The 19,328-nt window shown below is 43.0% G+C and overlaps 1 protein-coding gene across 2 annotated transcripts in view; it reads right to left on the bottom strand.

Moving 5' to 3' along the window:
- Positions 1 to 19,328, bottom strand: part of SETD3 (SET domain containing 3, actin histidine methyltransferase) — a 115,008-nt gene that overhangs the window by 71,095 nt on the left and 24,585 nt on the right. For both annotated transcript variants that reach the window (XM_038749438.1, XM_038749349.1), the window contains 3 exons: positions 9,543 to 9,652; positions 5,396 to 5,488; positions 426 to 571 (listed from right to left, as the gene is read on the bottom strand). In XM_038749438.1, coding sequence (XP_038605366.1) covers positions 426 to 571; positions 5,396 to 5,488; positions 9,543 to 9,645 — 342 coding nt within the window. In that variant the 5' untranslated portion in view covers positions 9,646 to 9,652. The remainder of the gene's footprint in view (positions 1 to 425; positions 572 to 5,395; positions 5,489 to 9,542; positions 9,653 to 19,328) is intronic.

Below are 19,328 nucleotides of genomic sequence, written 5' to 3'. Positions count from 1 at the left end.
CCAGGTCCCTTAGGTTTTCAAAAAAATCTTACTCCCAATTCAGGTGGTAGGTATGTGTATTTTTATTGGCTTATCAATGCTCCCAGTAGCACTGGTGGGAATTAAGTTTAGCCATCAAGGCAAGATTAGTCGTATGAAAAGGTGGTCAATAAGAGCGGTGTACCGGAAGAATCTAAAGACAAATATACCTTACCAAACGTCATGGTTTCAGCCCTTCAAGGAAAAGGCACTTCTCCCTTATTAAAATTTTCCATTCTTAACCCAAATTTTACTTTGGGCAACTGTTTTGAATTTTGAAATGAAGTGCTTTCCAAAAGAATGCAAAAACAATCATATGTGCACCCACCAATACACTCTACAATGTACACTGTACAATGATACACTCAATCATGATGTGCTACTCAGATAAACTTTCACAATCTCACCTTAATTTCCCTTGTTGCTCTGAGGCCAAAGCCCTCTTCAAAGTTAACCAATTCAAACCCCTCCGTGGATGCTCCATTTGCAGTGGCCCATTTCATCAAATCAGGGAAATAATCTTCTCTTTTTCCATCGAAAGTAACTGACAACCCTAAATACATCCATGTGGATGAACAGCAAAAAAGAGAAACTGTCAGATCCTGTTAGAATCCTCTGATGTCAAAATTAGCTTGTTCAGCCACCATTACCTTAGAAAGTGGTATTTTAGTTCTTTTGAAAAACCGAATGATTTGTGAGAGCTAAGGAAATAAAAATGGTAACTTCTCCCATTAAACATATATTTGAACTGAATCAAAGACATTAAATGATAACTGCCGATTTTTTAAAAAACCACTTTTTCGAAAAGGTGTATTTTGGATCAAAAAGGAAGTTCTGAAACAAGGTGAAAACGGTGTCATTTAAGATAAGTCTATTTTAAGTTTCTAGATCATCTGATATCAATTCCACGTTACATCCACCCAACAGTTCCCCTTAACATTTCTGTATTTTATATCCATCCACTTGGGCATATGTACAATCAGTAGTACATCCAATTATTTATTTAGCTATTTCATCCGGATATCCTCATGCTAAAAGTGGGTACGTGGTGCTACACCAATTCTTACCACTATAACCAACTCCCCAACTCCCCTGATGTCTTAGGGCTGAGTCTCATCCGTCGTATCTGACGAGAGACTTCATCGTTACCAGTTAACTTCTTGTTCTTCCTCCTGCTCCCACTATTTGTGAATAATTTTTGTGTCAGCCTGCCTCCTTTATTAGGGCAGGGACCACAACTCTTGCTTTTCTTACAAGAGGAACTCAATAAATGCCCCTGATGGATCCCTGAATTCAAAGCTTACAGGGCTTTAACGAATACTCTCCTTTGGCATCGCGTGTGTAACAATGGACAAGGAATGACCATTTCCGCTTAATGAAATAGAGAACAGCGAAGAACAGTGACGCTGTGCAAGTCGCCAGGTCCACAGAGCAAGTGGTAGAGCCGAGATATGAACCCGATTCACTCGGACTTTCAGCCTAGCTCCCTAGCCACCAGATAATACAGTTTCTCTTTTACCGCTTCCTAATTGTGGACACACCAAACAAGTTCTCAACCAGAAGGGTCATAACGCTTATGACTATTCTACACATACCATACTTAATAATAATAATAATGATGATGGCCTTAAGTGCTTACTATGTGCAAAGCACTGTTTTAAGCGCTGGGGAGGTTACAAGGTGATCAGGTTGTCCCACAGGGGGCTCACGGTCTTAATCCCCATTTTACAGATGAGGTAACTGAGGCACAGAGAAGTTAAGTGACTTGCCCAAAGTCACACAGCTGACAAGTGGCAGAGCCAGCATTTGAACCCGTGACCTCTGACTCCAAAGCCTGTGCTCTTTCCACTGAGCCACGCTGATTTATTAGATTACGGACTTCAAGCATACTTGAAGTGGTATCATAAGAAATGTGGCTGCATAGTCCAGGGCCCTAGAGTATTAAACAGACAGCCCAATCAAAATGAGTTTGAATGCATGCAAGCAGGTTTTTGTGGGTTTTTTTTTCGCTGTGGCTCCGGCCCCCACCGGAAGCAATAAGCTATTCACTCACTTTGAGGCTTGGTCTCCCCTCTGGTACAGCTTCAGAAAAAATGTGTCAACTGCCAATTCATTCATTCAATCGTATTTATTGAGCACTTACTGTGTGCAGAGCACTGTATTAAGCGTTTGGGAACTACATGTCAATCTGATATTTCACTCCAAAGACTTCATTTTATTCAATAGATTAAACCTAAGATTAGGAAAGCATCGTGGCCTAGAAGAAAGATCAGGGGTTTGAGAATCAGAGGACCTGAGTTCTCATCCTGGTTCTGCCTCTTGCCTGCGGTGTGACCTTAGGCAAGTCACTTAACTTCCACTGTCCCTCAGTTTCCTCATCTGTAAAATGGGGAGTTGATATCTGTTCTCCTTCTCTAGACTGCGAGCCCCATGAGGGATAGGGGCTGTGTCTGACCTGATTATCATGTATCTACCCCAGTGCTTAACAAATATCACAATTATTAAGTTCAACGGTCGTTTTACATTTCAAAACACTACCCTATTTTTTTCAAAATGTTCATAAATTAACTTTGACGTGTAGGGGTCTCTAGAGTCTACCTGGTGATCCAACAGTCATGGAGGGGTTTCTTAAGCACGTCAGCAGCATTCATTGCACATTCCTATTCCTATTAGTTCCTAAGAGTTAGGGGCTAGGGAACAGAAAAGACTTGATTGAAAACAGTGCAAAGGTAAGTTCTTATTTCACACTATAGTCTATAAAGTACAACTTAGATGTAATGGCTTAGATCCTGGCAGGTCAAAGTTAGACATTTTCAGGCCACCAAGTATTAAGTTAAGTATTTGGTCAGTTTACTGTTCTAGTATGAATAAATACCTAAGAGTTAATATGCACCTGATGTGTCAAACTTTCACCCATGAAGGGCTTGTTGACCAGTAAAGCTTTAACTATGTATTTTGAAGCTGCTTCTGGAAAACAGGCTTGAAAATAACTAATGGTCACTGTTGCTTAAATACCCCCTTCTAGACTGTGGGCCTGATGCGAGCAGGAATTGTTTCTATTTGTTGCTGAACTGTACTTCCCAAGAGCTTAGTACAGTGCTCTGCACACAGTAAGTGCTCAATAAATACAATTGAATGAATGAATGAATGGTGTCTCCCTTCCCTCCTGAATGTCGCTGAAGCCAGGAAGGGAGAATGAAGTGGGGCCGCCTAGTAGTGTTCCCCATTCTCCTCCTCTGTCCCCCTAACTGGGGTACAATTTCACGGCCTTCTCTCCTTTAAGAACACGTGGGGCGAGACAGCGGTGAGAAAGGGAAGCCCCCCACTAGCCGACCTTAGGAAAGTTAAATGTATTGCACCAACATAAACGCTTCCTCTGCCTCCATAAAAAGCCTAACTCTACCTGGCTCACCTCCAAAATCTGGCAGAGGACTGAAGTTCAGGCATGTCAATGAGTGGCTGGTGAGGCTGGTAAGTTTTTATTGTTTTTATTTACAAGCTGCTCAAACTTTCACAGCTAATATAGTTGCTTCAACCGGTCCAATAACTGGAGGCAAACAATATGCTCATGTAAGAACAGGGAATTTTTCTGGCTAGAAAACTACTCCTTCCAGAATTTGTATTTCTTACCCTCTGGTGACTACATAGAATGAAACGTGATGGCAATATAAACCAACTGGGAGAAACTGGCAAGTCTACAGATAAGCCGAGAAGTGATCAGACTAACATGAGAGCAGACTGACCTAGCCAGCTCTACACATATTCACTCACAGAACAACACTGTGATCCTCTCCCATCAAAAATCAACCAATCAATAGTATTTATCGATCAATTACTCTGTGCAGAGAGTGATACTAAGTGCCTGGGAGAGTCCAATGGAGTTAGTAGATATGATCCCAGCCCTCGAGGAATTTACAATCTAGTGGGGGAGACGGATGCTCAAATAAATTACCACTGGGGAAACAACCCACTGCAAAGATATTGCACATAGGTGCTGTGCTTAGGTAGAGCAAGTACCAAAGAGCTTAGGGGGTCCAGACTTGAGAGCACAGGTGATACAGGAGGGTAGGGAGACGAGAGATTTGTCCAAAAAGGCTCCTAGAGGAGTAATCCTCCTATTCTCCTTTCAGGGCCTTAACTCATCCACACACTCCAAAAGACAATGAAGCAGCTGGGTAGGGGGCACAGAAAGCTTCTTGAAGTCTTTTCCCTCTCTGGTAGCCAAGCCTGCCTTTGTCTACACATCTGTCACTCTGATCGATTTTAAGGATGGTGAAACTCAACTTACTAAAATGAGTTAAAAATAACCTGTGTTTATTTAGGTAAAACCCTCAAGAAACTACAAATTAGGGTTAGTAAAGTTGCCAGAAAAGGTTACTTGTGATAAATAGTCAACTCTGTCAGAAAAGGTATTTTCACTACAAGTTTTCAATAGAATGCTACAGCGAATTTGGGAACGTTTTTCCAACGGCATGCATCTGTCGTGGTGAAATCATTACGATGTGAGGTTCCCTTCAAGGAGGTTCTTCAGAAACATAACTCAGCCATTTTACCAATATAAGAGAACTGATTATACACTGAAAACTATTTGTGATACTTTAATATGGAAGTTCATTTTATCACTCAAACTAGCTAGTCATCCAACTTAGCCAGTGGATAAAATATTCCTGGGGGGGGTGGGGGGGGGGGGAAACGACACTTTTAAGAGAACATTTGGTCTTTCAGAGGATGGGGCAACTTCGGGAAAAAATTCCAAATCACTTCTCGCTGTACCTTGCTCTTGACCAAAACTGTCCCCTGACCTCTCGCTCACACATTTCCCCAGCCTAAAACTCCCTCCTTTAAATGCGCTACATCAGCACACATTTCTGGAAGAACGTGATATCACGGTGTCCTACCCAAACACCCAGTGGAAAAACGCATTCTGGGGGAACAGGGTTTACGGGTATATTCAATGATTGATCGAATTTAGGCAGATCATCCTGACGTATCTGTGCTACTTTCTCTTATTATCCTACTTCTTCCCCACGTTCCCCTTAGGTGTAACTAATTTAAGTCTGCTTGCTTTCATCAGCTCGTTATAACTGTAAGGCCACAGAGATCCAGGACTGTATCGTTTGCTTCTGGAGTGCTCTGCCAAGCACTCAGAACTGTGCTATGCCCAAAGTAAGTGCTCACTGACCACTGATTGATTGACTCTACAAGTACAAGTCTTGAGAGTTTTTGTCTGAAATATGAATTGGATCAGTCAATGCACACGAGAAAATCCAAGATGCAAAGTTCAAAGATGGCTTACTCTGGCCTATTAAAAATATTACTAGTATTGCTGAAAGGAGGGAAAAAACTTTTATATGACTTTTCACATGGGCAACTTCACCTTTTTGCTTTTTCCGTATTTTTTCAACTAGAGCACGAATCTGCACGTATTCTTCCCATTCCTTTCCAGGGCCAGGGGTTGGGCTGCTGCATTCTGAAAATACAAAAAAGCATGACAATAAAAATTCATGCCAAAAAATAAAAGTGACAATGACAATAAAAATTCAAATTTACTAGAATTTACTAAATGGGGAATATTAAAAAAGGGAGGGCGGGCTTAATATGCCTAGTGAATAAGCAGTTCCCTGGTAATCGGGTAGACACTTTTACAAGTTCATTAAAGCTTTGAGGTACCAAAGGAGAGTAAGGAGGAGGAGAGATTTTTAGAAACCCTGCAGGAAAGTGATCAACTGAAAACTACTACTGAGTGATTGTGAAGAAAAAGGAATAGTCACCAGTAACAGATTCTTGGTGTGAGGGTGATTTCTGCTCACGTTTTTGCTTTGACTTGGCCATCCTCTATATATTCCCTTGATCTCTTAATATTTCATGATTGTAAACTCTGCAGACACTAGCTTCTTACTTGCTTTCTGTAGTTGCAGCCTTCCACAGCTCCAGACCACAACGAAACTACCTTCCTTCTATCCCTCCTAAACATTATGGAAAACAATCTGATTTCTTGGAGAATCAGTCCAAGGTTCTGCTATATGACAGGTCAGAATAGCATTATTTACATGCAAAATTAATCCTGCACACCAGACTACTACTCAGTAAGAAACAAAAATATTCTCTACTTACATGCTTCACCGTTTGTGCTATTGTGGGAAAGTATTAAACCCCCACACGGAGTGGAAACTGATAGTACACATTTCTTTTTATTGGGGTTCCATTAAAATGGCAACATGAGTCATTTCTGACAACTGATTGTTAGGCTTCAACCCAGATTTTCACTGCATTAATCAATCAGTCAATGGTATTTACTGAGCACTTACCGTGTGCAGACCACTGTACTAAGTGCTTGGGAGGGTACAATAGAGTTGGTAGACATGAGAAGCAGTGTGACTCAGTGGAAAGAGCATGGGCTTTGGAGTCAGAGGTCATGGGTTCAACTGGCCCTGCCAATTGTCAGCTGTGTGACTTTGGGCAAGTCACTTAACTTCTCTGTGCCTCAGTTACCTCATCTGTAAATGGGGATTAAGACTGTCAGCCCCACGTGGGACTACCTGATTACCATGTATCCCCCCAGCACTTAGAACAGTGCTTGGCACATAGAAAGCGCTTAATAAATGCCATTATTATTATTATTATGTTCCCAAAGCATCAACATGCAAAAAATGTTAAACCAATCATCACCCTCTAACCTTAGTTCTAATCTTTATCAACCCTCTTGCAGTAGTGTGTCCTAATGGAGAGAGCACAGTAATGGGAGTCAGAGGACTTGGTTCTTAACCCCGTTCCTGCTTCCTGCCTGCTGTGTGACCTTGGGCAAACTGCTTAACCTCTCTGTGCTAAGTTTCCTCATCTGCAAAAGCAGAGTTCAATACCTGTTACCCCTCCTACTTGGACTGTTAAGATATGGGTCAGAGACTATGTCTGAGCTCTTTATCTTGTCTCTAACCTCAGTGCTGAATATGGTGATTGGCACATATTAGGCACTTAATAAATATCATTCATTCAATCGTATTTATTGAGCGCTTACTGTGTGCACAGCACTGTACTAAGTGCTTGGGAAGTACAAGTTGGCAACATATATCACTATTATTTACTTATTTAGCACTCACTTTGGGCCAGTATAAAATGATTCCTCTGTTTTTGGACATCCTCAAAGAATATACTTGCTAATCCTTGACCATTAGTTGTTTTTTTTTTCACAATTTGTCTTCATTAACATTAACGTTATAACATTAACGTTATAATTTCTTACGTAAGAACAGAACCAACAAATACTGTAGAAGACAGTAGAAGGACAAATAGTTAAGTATATATTGTGTGCTAAGTACTATAAAAGTATTACTGAGAAAAAAGAAACAGTTCCTGTCCTCAAGGAGCTTACAAACGAACAGCGGTAAACAGGAAAAATACAAATGCCTAAGCATAATTCCTTAGAACATATATACTCTGTACATATCTTCGGATGAACCTTTGAACCCAGAAATGCTCACGCAGTGAGAAGAGGGAAGAGGGAGAATGAAGAACAGGTGGATCCTGGAGGGTCTGAAATATCTCAGCTCAGATTTCAAACACATAAAGTAGCCACCAAGCAAAGCCAATCTTAAACAGTATCAACAAATCAGAACTGAAAAGACAAAACAAAAAAAAACATTGCAGAAGACCAACTTGGTGTACTAAGGAACTCTGTAGCTGTACAACCAAGTTAAACTGAAAACGCTTAAGTTTCGAGCACAATTGCAGAGTTCACATGCTGACAGACTAGCTGTAAACTGTTGCAAGCCGTTGATGGGGTCGAAGTGAGACGTGATTCTGGAAGGCAGTTGTTTCAGGGAGAGGGGGAGAGAGAGATATATCTCCAGGATCAGATCATTTTTACTTAATTTACTTATTTTTAACCAAAGAGCCACCATGAGGTGGATGAACTCAGCGAGAATCCAGAAAAACACCAGGCTAATATAGGTGGCAAAGACTGCGTCGTCTACCAAATATGCCTGCTGGGTCGTGGCCCTGTGGCACAGCCTTGGCACTAGGCTGTGGTCAATTTGGCTGTAAATGGGTCTTTGTGGGCAGGGAAAGTGTCTACCAACTCTGCTGTACTGTCCTCTCCTAAGTGCTCAGTACAGGGCTCTGCACACAGTAAGCCCTAGGTAAATACCACCGATTGACTGAAATGGGTCCCGCAGGTTAGAAACAGACAAAAACAACCAACAAGAACAATGACAACAAAAAAATCCCTTCCCATGCACTTCAAAATAGGCTGCTCCCTTGCCTACTTGCTCACTGAACTTTGTGCCCCACTGGAAACACCACTTAGAAGAGAGGGGTGTGAGTGGTGTTACACAAACCACTCGCAAAATCACCAATGCCCTCACCCTGAAGGTTGAAATACCGTAAGCGTGTTGAGGGCAGGGAATGTGTTTGTTCACTGTTATAGTGTACTCTCCTAAGCACGAAGTACAATGCTTTGCACACAGTAAGCGCTCAGCAAATATGATCGAATCAATAGCAGACTAACACCTTTGGAAAACCACCCCTGCACTTTCAAACTCCTCTCCAAGCACATAGCTCAGGCCTCACCGGTTATTACCCCATGGGCCTGGATGCCAGGATTCCTGGGTTCTATTTCCAGGACTCCGTGCTCTAGAGGGATCATTCATTCATTCATTCATTCAATCGTATTTATTGAGTGCTTACTGTGTGCACAGCACTGTACTAAGCGCTTGGGAAGTACAACTTGGCAACATATAGAGACGGTCCCTACCCAACAACGGGCTCACAGTCTAGAAGACTGGCCGGGAGGAAAGACAAACTGTGAATGGTGCTGTGTGAACCAGCAGCTCCACTGTCAGTTGCTAATTGCTTTACTCAGGTTTCCAGTGGGAGGCTCCATCATCCTTAATCTTTTTTCCTCCTCCTTTCCGCTCACGTTCAGTTCTTTGCGACTAGAGGGTGCAGAAATGCCAACTGCTCATTTTGAATGCATGGGTGAAAAGGGGGCAGACATTTTAGGGTGAGAGATGAATAACAGGTTTCAAAGAGCTCCCAAGCCAAAGAGCCACCATTTTGAGTCTTTTCAGCCCTGAATGGAAGCTCTCGGGCCTGATGAGACCTAGAAAGAGCAAGTCTGAAGTCCAGCTTAGAAAACCCCCATGTTCACCCCCATGATCCCTGTAACAAAGTGTCCCAGGAACGAAAGAACTTTCTTTAGGACATCCAGTGCTGGTTACAGTCACTCCTGTGAGCTTATTGTTGGGCAGGAACTGTCTCTATACGTTGCCAACTTGTACTTCCCAAGAGCTTAGTACAGTGCTCTACACACAGTAAGCACTCAATAAATACAATTGAATTGATGAATGAATGATGTATACATACAAAATTCCACTTATATTTAATTTCATAAAATCACATAGTCAATAAGTAGACAAATCCAATGTTTTGTAAATCCACAAGCCCTTGTTTCAGTTATTTCCTATTACAGGACCAAAGGGTAAAAGTTCAAACACACTGCACAAGAAATGCGAAGAAATCAAACTTACTCTGTAATAGTTCACTAATTAGATTCAACATTTCCTTTGGTGACACTGTTGCTGTAGCTCCGGTACCTGATTTCTGAGTTTTCACTCGGCTCTTCTTACCCATCTTCTGACTGGTATGGAGGAGATAAAACAGAAAACACACGTTGTCACTGGCAACCAAAAGTAAAATAATGAAAACAGGAAGTGGTGGAGTCATCCTTAAGACTCTTCAAAGTTCTTTCTTACCACACAGATGCTGTATCTTAATATTTGCGACAATTCCTTTTCTCAGTAAAAACAAGTTCGCGGCTAATTTTATTATTTGCAGGGTCGCGATGAAAGCAAAACTCCTTTGAACTCTATATCCAGAAGGAAAATTACTTTAAAACAAAATCTACTGAAGCTACATAAGGGGTGGATTTTACCTTAGAATGGTAAGTATTTCAGCAGAGATTGACATAGGTTATCTTACAAACCTGTACAAAATCAAATCTAACATCAGTTACAGGGACAAGTGACACTGTGTACACTAAAGTGTACATACACAGCTCCACACGGGAACAGCTATCAATATGCCTGTTGGCCTGGGCTTTAAAAGACTAATAACACTCCCAGTAACAATAAAATATCAGAGCTGCCTGGCTAAGATTTTTCAGCACTGATGCCAAAGGGAAGATATCGTCTGATTCTAGGAATACACTCTTCTAGGCTCTTAAGTGTGGGGATGAGGTGGAAAACGGTATGCAGGGGAGAAGAAATGGACTGAAGCATTAATAACTACTAAATCTGAGGAAAAAAAAACAGATGTTGAGCACTGCTATTACAAATGGGGCTCCACTGGACCACACACTAATTGAAGAGTAGTTTTGGTGGGGAAACAGGAGGTGTAAGTGTCAGAAGGTGGGCTGTCCAAGGGAATGGGCGGGGGGGAATGAAGTGGAGGAATGGGGTGGTGTCTGATGTGGGGGATATGTGCACACACAAACACACAGACGTATAACCCACAATACAACAAGGTTATGTTCCCTGGAAATGTGGTTGTATCGTGAATGGCTTTTATGTGGGGTACATCCTCCCTTTTCTAACCAGGCACTTAGAATAGTACTTGACACACGATAAGTGCCTAACAAATACAATAATAGAGTAGCAGTAATAATAATCATAAAATAGAATTGTATTTTATGAATTACGTAAGGAGATTATGTTAAGAGCTTAATTTAATTATGTTAAATTATTAAGGGAGCGTGGCTTAGTGGCAAGAGCCCGGGCGTGGGAGTCGGAGATCATGGGTTCTAATCCCGGCTCTGCTGCTTGTCAGCTGTGTGACCTTGGGCAAATCAATTAACTTCTCTGTGCCTCAGTTTCCTCATCTATAAAACGGGGATTAAGACTGCGAGCTCCACGTAGGACAACCTGATTACTTTGTATCTACCCCAGCACTTAGAACAGTGCTTGGCACATAGTAAGTGCTTAACAAATACCAACATTATTATTATTATTATTATTATTATTATTATTATTATTATTATTATTATTATTAAAGCCCACTGCTAAGGGCCTTACCAGGATTCTGGGGATCTATTCCCAGTTGTAGCCTGTCTCTGAATATTCTCACCTTCAGTTCCTCAACACATTCATCTGTAAGGAACTACAGTCAATCAATCAATCATGCTTACTGATTGCAACACACCAGACCTTGCTGAGGGACGAAGCTACTCCCTGAATGTAAATTAGGTGAGTAGTATAGCCACCCCTTCCCTCCCTAAAAGCCCTTCTAGTCCAAGCAGTTTTCCCACTCCGCCCCACTCCATGTTTATTCAATGGTGCTTTACAGTGATTTTAATTATTTGATTCACTTTTAATTCTACTGTTGCCCCCAACAGTATGTCCATGTCCAACCATCCATTCCCCTCACTGTCACCATTTCCCACTGGATGGTTTGTAGTCCTTCTTCCTCACCCTGGGGACAGAGACAGTGACAGATTGGGGCAGGATGAAGGAGAAAGGGTTGGTGGTGACTTGGGAAGGGACCACTGTCCCCCCTTCATTCATTCAATTGTATTTATTGAGCGCTTACTGTGTGCAGAGCACTGTACTAAGCACCTGGGAAGTAGAAGTTGGCAACATATAGAGACGGTCTCTACCCAACAACGGGCTCACAGTCTAGAAGGGGAAGACAGACAACAAAACAAAACATATTAACAAAATAGAATAGTAAATATGTACAAGTAAAATAGAGTAATAAATCTGTACAAACATATATACAGGTGCTGTGGAAAGGGGAAGGAGGTAAGGCGGGGGGGGAGGGGGAGAGGAAGGAGGGGGCTCAGACTGGGAAGGCCTGCTGGAGGAGGTGAGCTCTCAGTAGGGCTTTGAAGGGAGGAACAGAGCTGGCTTGATGAATGTGCAGAGGGAGGGCATTCCTGGCCAGGGGGAGGACGTGAGCCGGGGGTCGATGGCGGGACAGGCGAGAACGAGGCACAGTGAGGAGGATAGCGGCAGAGGAGCCGAGGGTGTGGGCTGGGCTGGAGAAGGAAAGAAGGGAGGTGAGGTAGGAGGGGGCGAGGTGATGGACAGCCTTGAAGCTGAGAGTGAGGAGTTTTTGCCTGATGCGTAGGTTGACTGGTAGCCACTGGAGATTTTTGAGGAGGGGAGTAACATGCCCAGAGTGTTTCTGCACAAAGATGATCTGGGCAGCAACGTGAAGCATAAACTGAAGTGGGGAGAGACACGAGGATGGGAGGTCAGAGAGGAGGCTGATGCAGTAGTCCAGTCAGGATAGGATGAGAGATTGAACGAGCAGGGTAGCAGTTTGGATGGAGAGGAAAGGGCGGATCTTGGCGATGTTGCGGAAATGAGAGCAGCAGGTTTTGGTGACAGATTGGATGTGAGGGGTGAACGAGAGAGCAGAGTTGAGGATGACACCAAGGTTGCGGGCTTGTGAGATGGGAAGGATGGTAGTGCTGTCTACAATGATGGGAAAGTCAGGGAGAGGGCAGGGTTTGGGAGGGAAGATAAGGAGTTCAGTCTTGGACATATTGAGTTTTAGATGGCGGGCAGACATCCAGATAGAGATGTCTTGAAGGCAGGAGGAGACATGAGCCTGAAGGGAGAGAGAGAGAGCAGGGGCAGAGATGTAGATTTGGGTGTCATCAGCATAGAGATGATAGTTGAAGCTGTGGGAGCGAATGAGTTCACCAAGGGAGTGAATGTAGATAGAGAACAGAAGGGGACCAAGAACTGATCCTCAAGGAACCCCTACAGTAAGGGGATGGGAGAGAGAGGAGGAGCCCGCAAAGGAGACAGAGAATGAACGGCTGGAGAGATAAGAGGAGAACCAGGAGAGGACGGTTCCCCATCTCACCCTGATCTGCTGCTGACTCTGTCCCCACAGATTTAGCCAGGGAAGAGAAGTGGGGCTGCAAGACCAAGAATGGTGGCCTCCAGTGGTTGGCCATCCACTTCTGTGAACACAAAGACCTCACCATTGGCTTTAAAGCAGTCAATCACCTTGGCCCTCCTACCTCACCTCCCTACTCTCCTGCCATAACCCAGTAAGCACATTTCACTCCTCTTATGCCAGCCTACTCACTGTACCTTGATCTCATCTATCTCGCTGCCAACCGCTCACTCATGTCCTCCCTCTCTACTCTCCGCACCTTCAAAGTCTTATTAAAAGCACATCTCCTCGGAGAGGCCTTTCCCGACTAAGCCCTCATTTCCTCTTCTCCCACTCTCTCTAGGTCACCCATGCTCTTGGACTTGCACTTTTTAACCACCCCTCCCTCAGCCCCACAGCACTTATGCACATACCCATTATTTATTTACTTATATTGATGTCTGTCCCTCCTCCCCTTCCCCCCAGACTCTACGCTCACTGGAGGCAGGAAGCATGCCTACCAACTCTGTTACACTGTACTCTCCCAAGTGCTTAGCACAATGCTCTGCACACAGTAAGTGCTAAGTAAATCCTATTGACTGATTAAGAATGGGAAGAAGTAGGGGTGGGGTGACTGCTAAAATTAGAATAAAAGGTGAATAGAATAAAAGGTGAATCGCCCAAAATACTAGAGTTTAGAACAAGGGAGCATTGGGTCGGGGGGTTCAGGGTGGGGAGGATGAGGGAGGATGGCAGGAGGAGAACAGGGGGTGGGGACAGAACTGACTTATCTGCGGCAATTGGAGATAAGGTCAAAGGCAGAATTTAAGTATACTGGGATAAATTGGCAAAGTGGCAAACACAATCCCGGGTTTCATGAATTGTAAGGTGTTCATATCCAGAGATGTGTGTATGTCTGTGTATCTACGGGGAGTGGGGACGGTGGAGGCAAGACAGGAGAGTTTATATGTGTGGAAGTGCTCATGAGGGGCAGGTAAAATTAAGGGTCTAAATTTGGGGTGGGGGGAATGAGTGGACTTCCAAGCATGACCTATGGAAATATAATCAATCAACAGTAATTTTTTTTATTTTATTTTTATGATACTTGTTACTACATGATAGGCACCGCATTAAGCAGGTTGGACACAGTCCATGGCCTACAAACAAGGGGCTCACACTCTTAATCCCCATTTTAACTGAGGCACAGAGAAGTTAAGTGACTTGCCTACAGTCACAAAGCAGACAAGTGGAGGACAGGATTAGAACACAGGTCCTCTGATTCGAAATGATCTTTCTACTAAGCCACGTTGTTTACTGAGCACTTACTGTGCGTAGAACACTTTACTAAGCGCTTGGGTGAGTACAATACAGTTGAGTCGACCGCCATCGACCCCCAGCCCACGTCCTCCCCCTGGCCTGGAATGCCCTCCCTCTGCCCACCCGCCAAGCCAGCTCTCTTCCTCCCTTCAAAGCCCTACTGAGAGCTCCCCTCCTCCAGGAGGCCTTCCCAGACTGAGCCCCCTCCTTCCTCTCCCCCTCCCCCTCCCCCGCCCTACCTCCTTCCCCTCCCTAGAGCACCTATATATATATTTGTACAGATTTATTACTCTATTTTACTTGTACATATTTACTATTCTATTTATTTTATTTTGTTAATATGTTTTGTTTTGTTGTCTGTCTCTGTTTTACTTGTACATATTTACTATTCTATTTATTTTATTCTGTTAATATGTTTTGTTTTGTTGTCTGTCTCCCCCTTCTAGACTGTGAGCCCGTTGTTGGGTAGGGACCATCTCTATATGTTGCCAACTTGTACATCCCAAGCGCTTAGTACAAGTCTTCTGCACACAGTAAGTGCTCAATAAATATGATTGAATGAATGAATGAATGAATGAGTGGGTAGACACAATCCCTGATCACAGGGAGTTTACAGACTAATGGGCTGGAAATACTAATTGCATTTGAAACATTTCGTTTCACTTAGAAATGCTTCTGGGGAAGGAAAATGGTGCAGGTAATATATACCCCAAATAGGAGAAAGAGGTAAGTATTAAAATATATTAAAAATTTAAAGTATATTCCTAGCATTACGTATGGATTTCTCATTCAAATTTTCAAAAAGGTGAAATCTAAGTCTTCAAAGGAAAATATCTGAACTCACGATTAAAGCAGAACAGTAATAATATATATGATATAATCCATTTCAGCTGAATCTTGCAAATCTACAAGCCTAACATGTTGGCTCTGACAATAGCCACCTACATTTCTTCAAAAGAGAGCGTAACATAAATTTTAAAAAATGTTGCCTCCATCCACTTCTAAATCTGTGAGATTTACTGGAGAACAGTGCTGAATATGCTAATCAAAGCTCCCTGGAAAATGCCCTTTTGCAGTGGGATAAAGATTTCAGTTCTAATTAAAAGTTGCCACAGGTTGGGGATTGGACTATCTTTCCCCCTATATTTAATAATAATAATAATAATAATGACATTTATTAAACGCTTACTATGTGCAAAGCACTATTCTAAGCGCTGGGGAGGTTACAAGGTGATCAGGTTGTCCCACGGGGGGCTCACAGTCTTAATCCCCATTTTACAGATGAGGGAACTGAGGCACAGAGAAGTTAAGTGACTTGCCCAAAGTCACACAGCTGACAGTTGGCAGAGCCGGGATTTGACCCATGACCTCTGACTCCAAATCCCGTGCTCTTTCCACTGAGCCATATTTCCCAAATACTTGCTTGAAAGATTAATTTAATAAGTCTCTTACCCCAGAACAAAAGTGTACAGGAGGATTTTTAAAAGATGGCAGAGAAAACTTCCATCAAATTGTTGTTTTCCCAGTGGTTCACTTGCAGCCTATTCACAGACTCATCTTTCACTACCATTAGCTTTAAAACCACCCTGGATCTGCTCTGGATCTTTTAAAACCACCCTGGCAAGGCATAGTCTGGGGGCAGCAACTGCATCACACATTCACAACAGAACTGATAACAGAAAATACAATTGTCAGATTCCTACAAGAAAAATGCACTTTTGGTATTTGAATACCGCTGTCTTCTGCGGTCTCCATTTCAGTGTCTTTGTGGACTTCCAAAACGTGCAGTTTGTTACTTGAAATAAAAAGTAACTCGCAACGTTAAATGTAGCTTTCTGGTTGTAGGCGAGGAGAAAAGAAGCTCTCCTCCTAAATAAAAATCTGGTGAAGGACACATTTGGACAGACTCTAACTACATGAGATTGAAAATATGTACTCCTCCCTCCATATTGATAAACTCTGTAACAGACCTAAGAATTCCAAAGACTATGAACCCTGAGTCAATCTCTCCATCAATGGCATTTAGTGAGCGCTTACTGTGTGCAGAGCACTGTTCTAAGCACTAGGGAGGGGAGAGCAGAACAAAATTAACATCATCATCATCAATCGTATTTATTGAGCGCTTACTGTGTGCAGAGCACTGTACTAAGCGCTTGGGAAGTACAATTTGGCAACATAGCAGACATGTTCCTGCCCATAGCAAGCCTACAGTCTACAGGGAAAGGTTACGTACATTTTCCAAAATAGTGCCCCAGCTTAATTTAGAAGTCTTCCACAACAGAGCCTCAATATACCCAGTAATAAAAATCCTGCGGTGGAAGAAGGGCACAGGTTAACACAAAGCTCCCATAGCATTAAAACAGAATACCTTAGTAGTCAAGGGAAGAATTCACCACCTTTTTCGGCAGGCGAAGGATTATGCAATGACCAACAGAAAATTGACTCTTTCACTCCCAGTAAAGGGATAAAGGCTGAACAGAAAATTCAGGCTGGGACCAGAAATGAAATCATCAATCATAACCCTGAGTTTTCTCTTTTCCTTTTTTTTTTTTTTTTTTTTGCATTACCAGCACTCTTCACCTCCACCAGTGATATTTCTGGGGAAGGGCGACGGAATCCGATCTAAAAAAAATTCCGACACGAGCTATAAGTTTGATTCTGAGCAGCAGAACCACATTTCCAAATATAGCAGATGAGCAAGCTTGGCAAGAAAGAGTGTGCAAAAACACTGTCAGGGATGGGCTTAACTAACCTTCCCCCCTTGGCTACAGCTGGCAAGATGCTCTGTTGCGCCGAGCTCAGAACTTCTTCGGTAATGAGTAAAGGACACTCTATGAATGATAGCCCATAAAATGATTTTCCCCTTCCCTAACGGCCCTCGCTTGAAAGTGTGAGCTAGAAACTGATATACTGCTTTGTCATTCAGATACAAAAGACATTCAGCAAATGCTACAGTCTAGCTACCTGAAAAACATACTTTCTTACTACGCTACAGCTCTTGAGTATAATTTAGCAAAACTTGGTTTTAGTCACATACCTGCTTGAACTACCTTGAGAAATCACAACGCCAACAAATCTAAAAATATATTTATTTCGAAGAGACGCTTCAGAAAACAATCCGCAACTGTACATACTGCTCTGATCAAAGTGAAAAGGGGGGAGAATCCTTATGTAACAAACATGCTCATTATGGGTAGGTAATATGTCTGCTAATTCATTCATTCATTCAATCGTATTTATTGAGCGCTTACTGTGTGCAGAGCACTGTACTAAGCGCTTGGGAAGTACAAGTTGGCAACATATAGAGACAGTCCCTACCCAACAACGGGCTCACAGTCTAGGAGGGGGGGACGGACAACAAAACAAAACACGTGGACAGGTGTCAAGTCGTCAGAACAAATAACGCTAGATGCACATTAACAAAATTAATAGAATAGTAAATATGTAGAAGTAAAATAAATAGAGTAATAAATCTGGACAAACATATATACAGGTGCCGTGGGGAGGGGAAGGAGGTAGGGCGGGGGGATGGGGAGGAGGAGAGGCAAAAGGGGGCTCAGTCTGGGAAGGCCACTTGGAGGAGGTGAGCTCTCAGTAAGGCTTTGAAGGGAGGAAGAGAGCTGGCTTGACGGATGTGTGGAATTGTGTTGTAGTGTACTCTCCCAAGCGCTTACTTCAGTGCTGTCCATGTAGTAAGTGTTCAATAAATACCACTGATTGATATGCCAAGATCAAAAGGGGACAGGTTTGAACTTCCTTGGGTCGAAAAGTCCTTGGACTTTGACTGCCAACATCTTGGTACACTCTATGAGCCCTGATAAAATGGCAGGGAGGGAGACAGGAGGAAAGCAGAAGAGAACAATAATTACGGCATTTGTTAAGCACTTACTATGCACCAGGAATTGTACTAAGCGCTGGTAAGACAAAAAAGGAGCGTGGCCTCGTGAAGAGAGACAGGCCCGGAAGTCAGAAGGACCTGGGTTCTAATCCTGGCTCTGCCACTTGTCTGCTTTGGGTCTCAGTTTCCTCATCAGTAAAATGGGGATAAAGAGTGTGAGCCCCACGTGGGTCACCGACTGTGTCCACCTGATTAGCTTGTATTTACCCCCCACACTCAGTCCAGTGCCTGGAACATAAGTAAGCACTTAAAAGATACCATTAAAACAAAAAGAAATAAGGAGCAATGGACATGGAGAGAGAGCCCAGCAAGAGGGTTAGCAAAAGATCCAGCAGACAGCAGTTTGGCTCTGTTGGCCTCCTCCCATCACCCCAGAATCAGCTCTCTCGCTGGTTTTCCTCCTGCTGTTCCCCAAATCTCCTACCACGCCTCGGTGGGAATGATAGGACAGAGCTGGACGCCCAGAAATTCTTGATGCAAGCACAGGAGTGTCTGAAAACCAACAAATACCGTTGCTATGTCACCACTGGGGAAAAGAACCAGAAATTTAGAACACTTGTCTAAGATTTGAAATGGTGTGAATGGAAAACAATTAACAAGATAGCATTTGCCCTAAAATAAATAGTTCTTTGGAAAACTAAAATAGCTCATCCTGAAAGGCTTGGGGAGATAAACTGGTAACCACACAATTCATACCAACAGGCTCAAAAGTAAAAATAGGTTTCAGTTGAGGGTCCTCAGGCACAAGAAATATGAATTCCAATTGGTCATTAACTTAATAATGGAACTGCTCTTCTAACCATACATCCTGACAGGTAAGTATATCTAGCCACCTGGACCCCCAAATCAGGACTAAAACTTTAGCTAGTTACACTAGCTAAATTTTAAATTAGGCAGAGTGGAACAAGCGGTGTGACCTAGTAGATACAGCATGGGCCTGGGAATCAGGAGTCACTTCACTTCCCTGTGCCTCAGCCACCTCATCTATAAAATGGGGATAAATACTGAGAAGCAGCAAGGTTTAGTGGATAGAAGAACAGGCCTGAGAGTCAGAAGGCCATAGGTTCTAACCTTGGCTCTGCCACATGCCTGCTGTGTGGCCTTGGGCAAGTCACTTCACTGTGCCTCTGTTACCGCATCTGTAAAATGGGGATTAAGACTGTGAGCCCCATGCGTGACGGGGACTGTGTCGAAGCTGATTTGTTTGAATCCA

Source organism: Tachyglossus aculeatus, chromosome 1, assembly GCF_015852505.1.
Source record: "Tachyglossus aculeatus isolate mTacAcu1 chromosome 1, mTacAcu1.pri, whole genome shotgun sequence".
Classification (NCBI taxonomy): Eukaryota; Metazoa; Chordata; class Mammalia; order Monotremata; family Tachyglossidae; genus Tachyglossus; species Tachyglossus aculeatus.
Note: the sequence above shows the minus strand (reverse complement) of the source record. Positions and strands in the feature narration are given on the sequence as shown.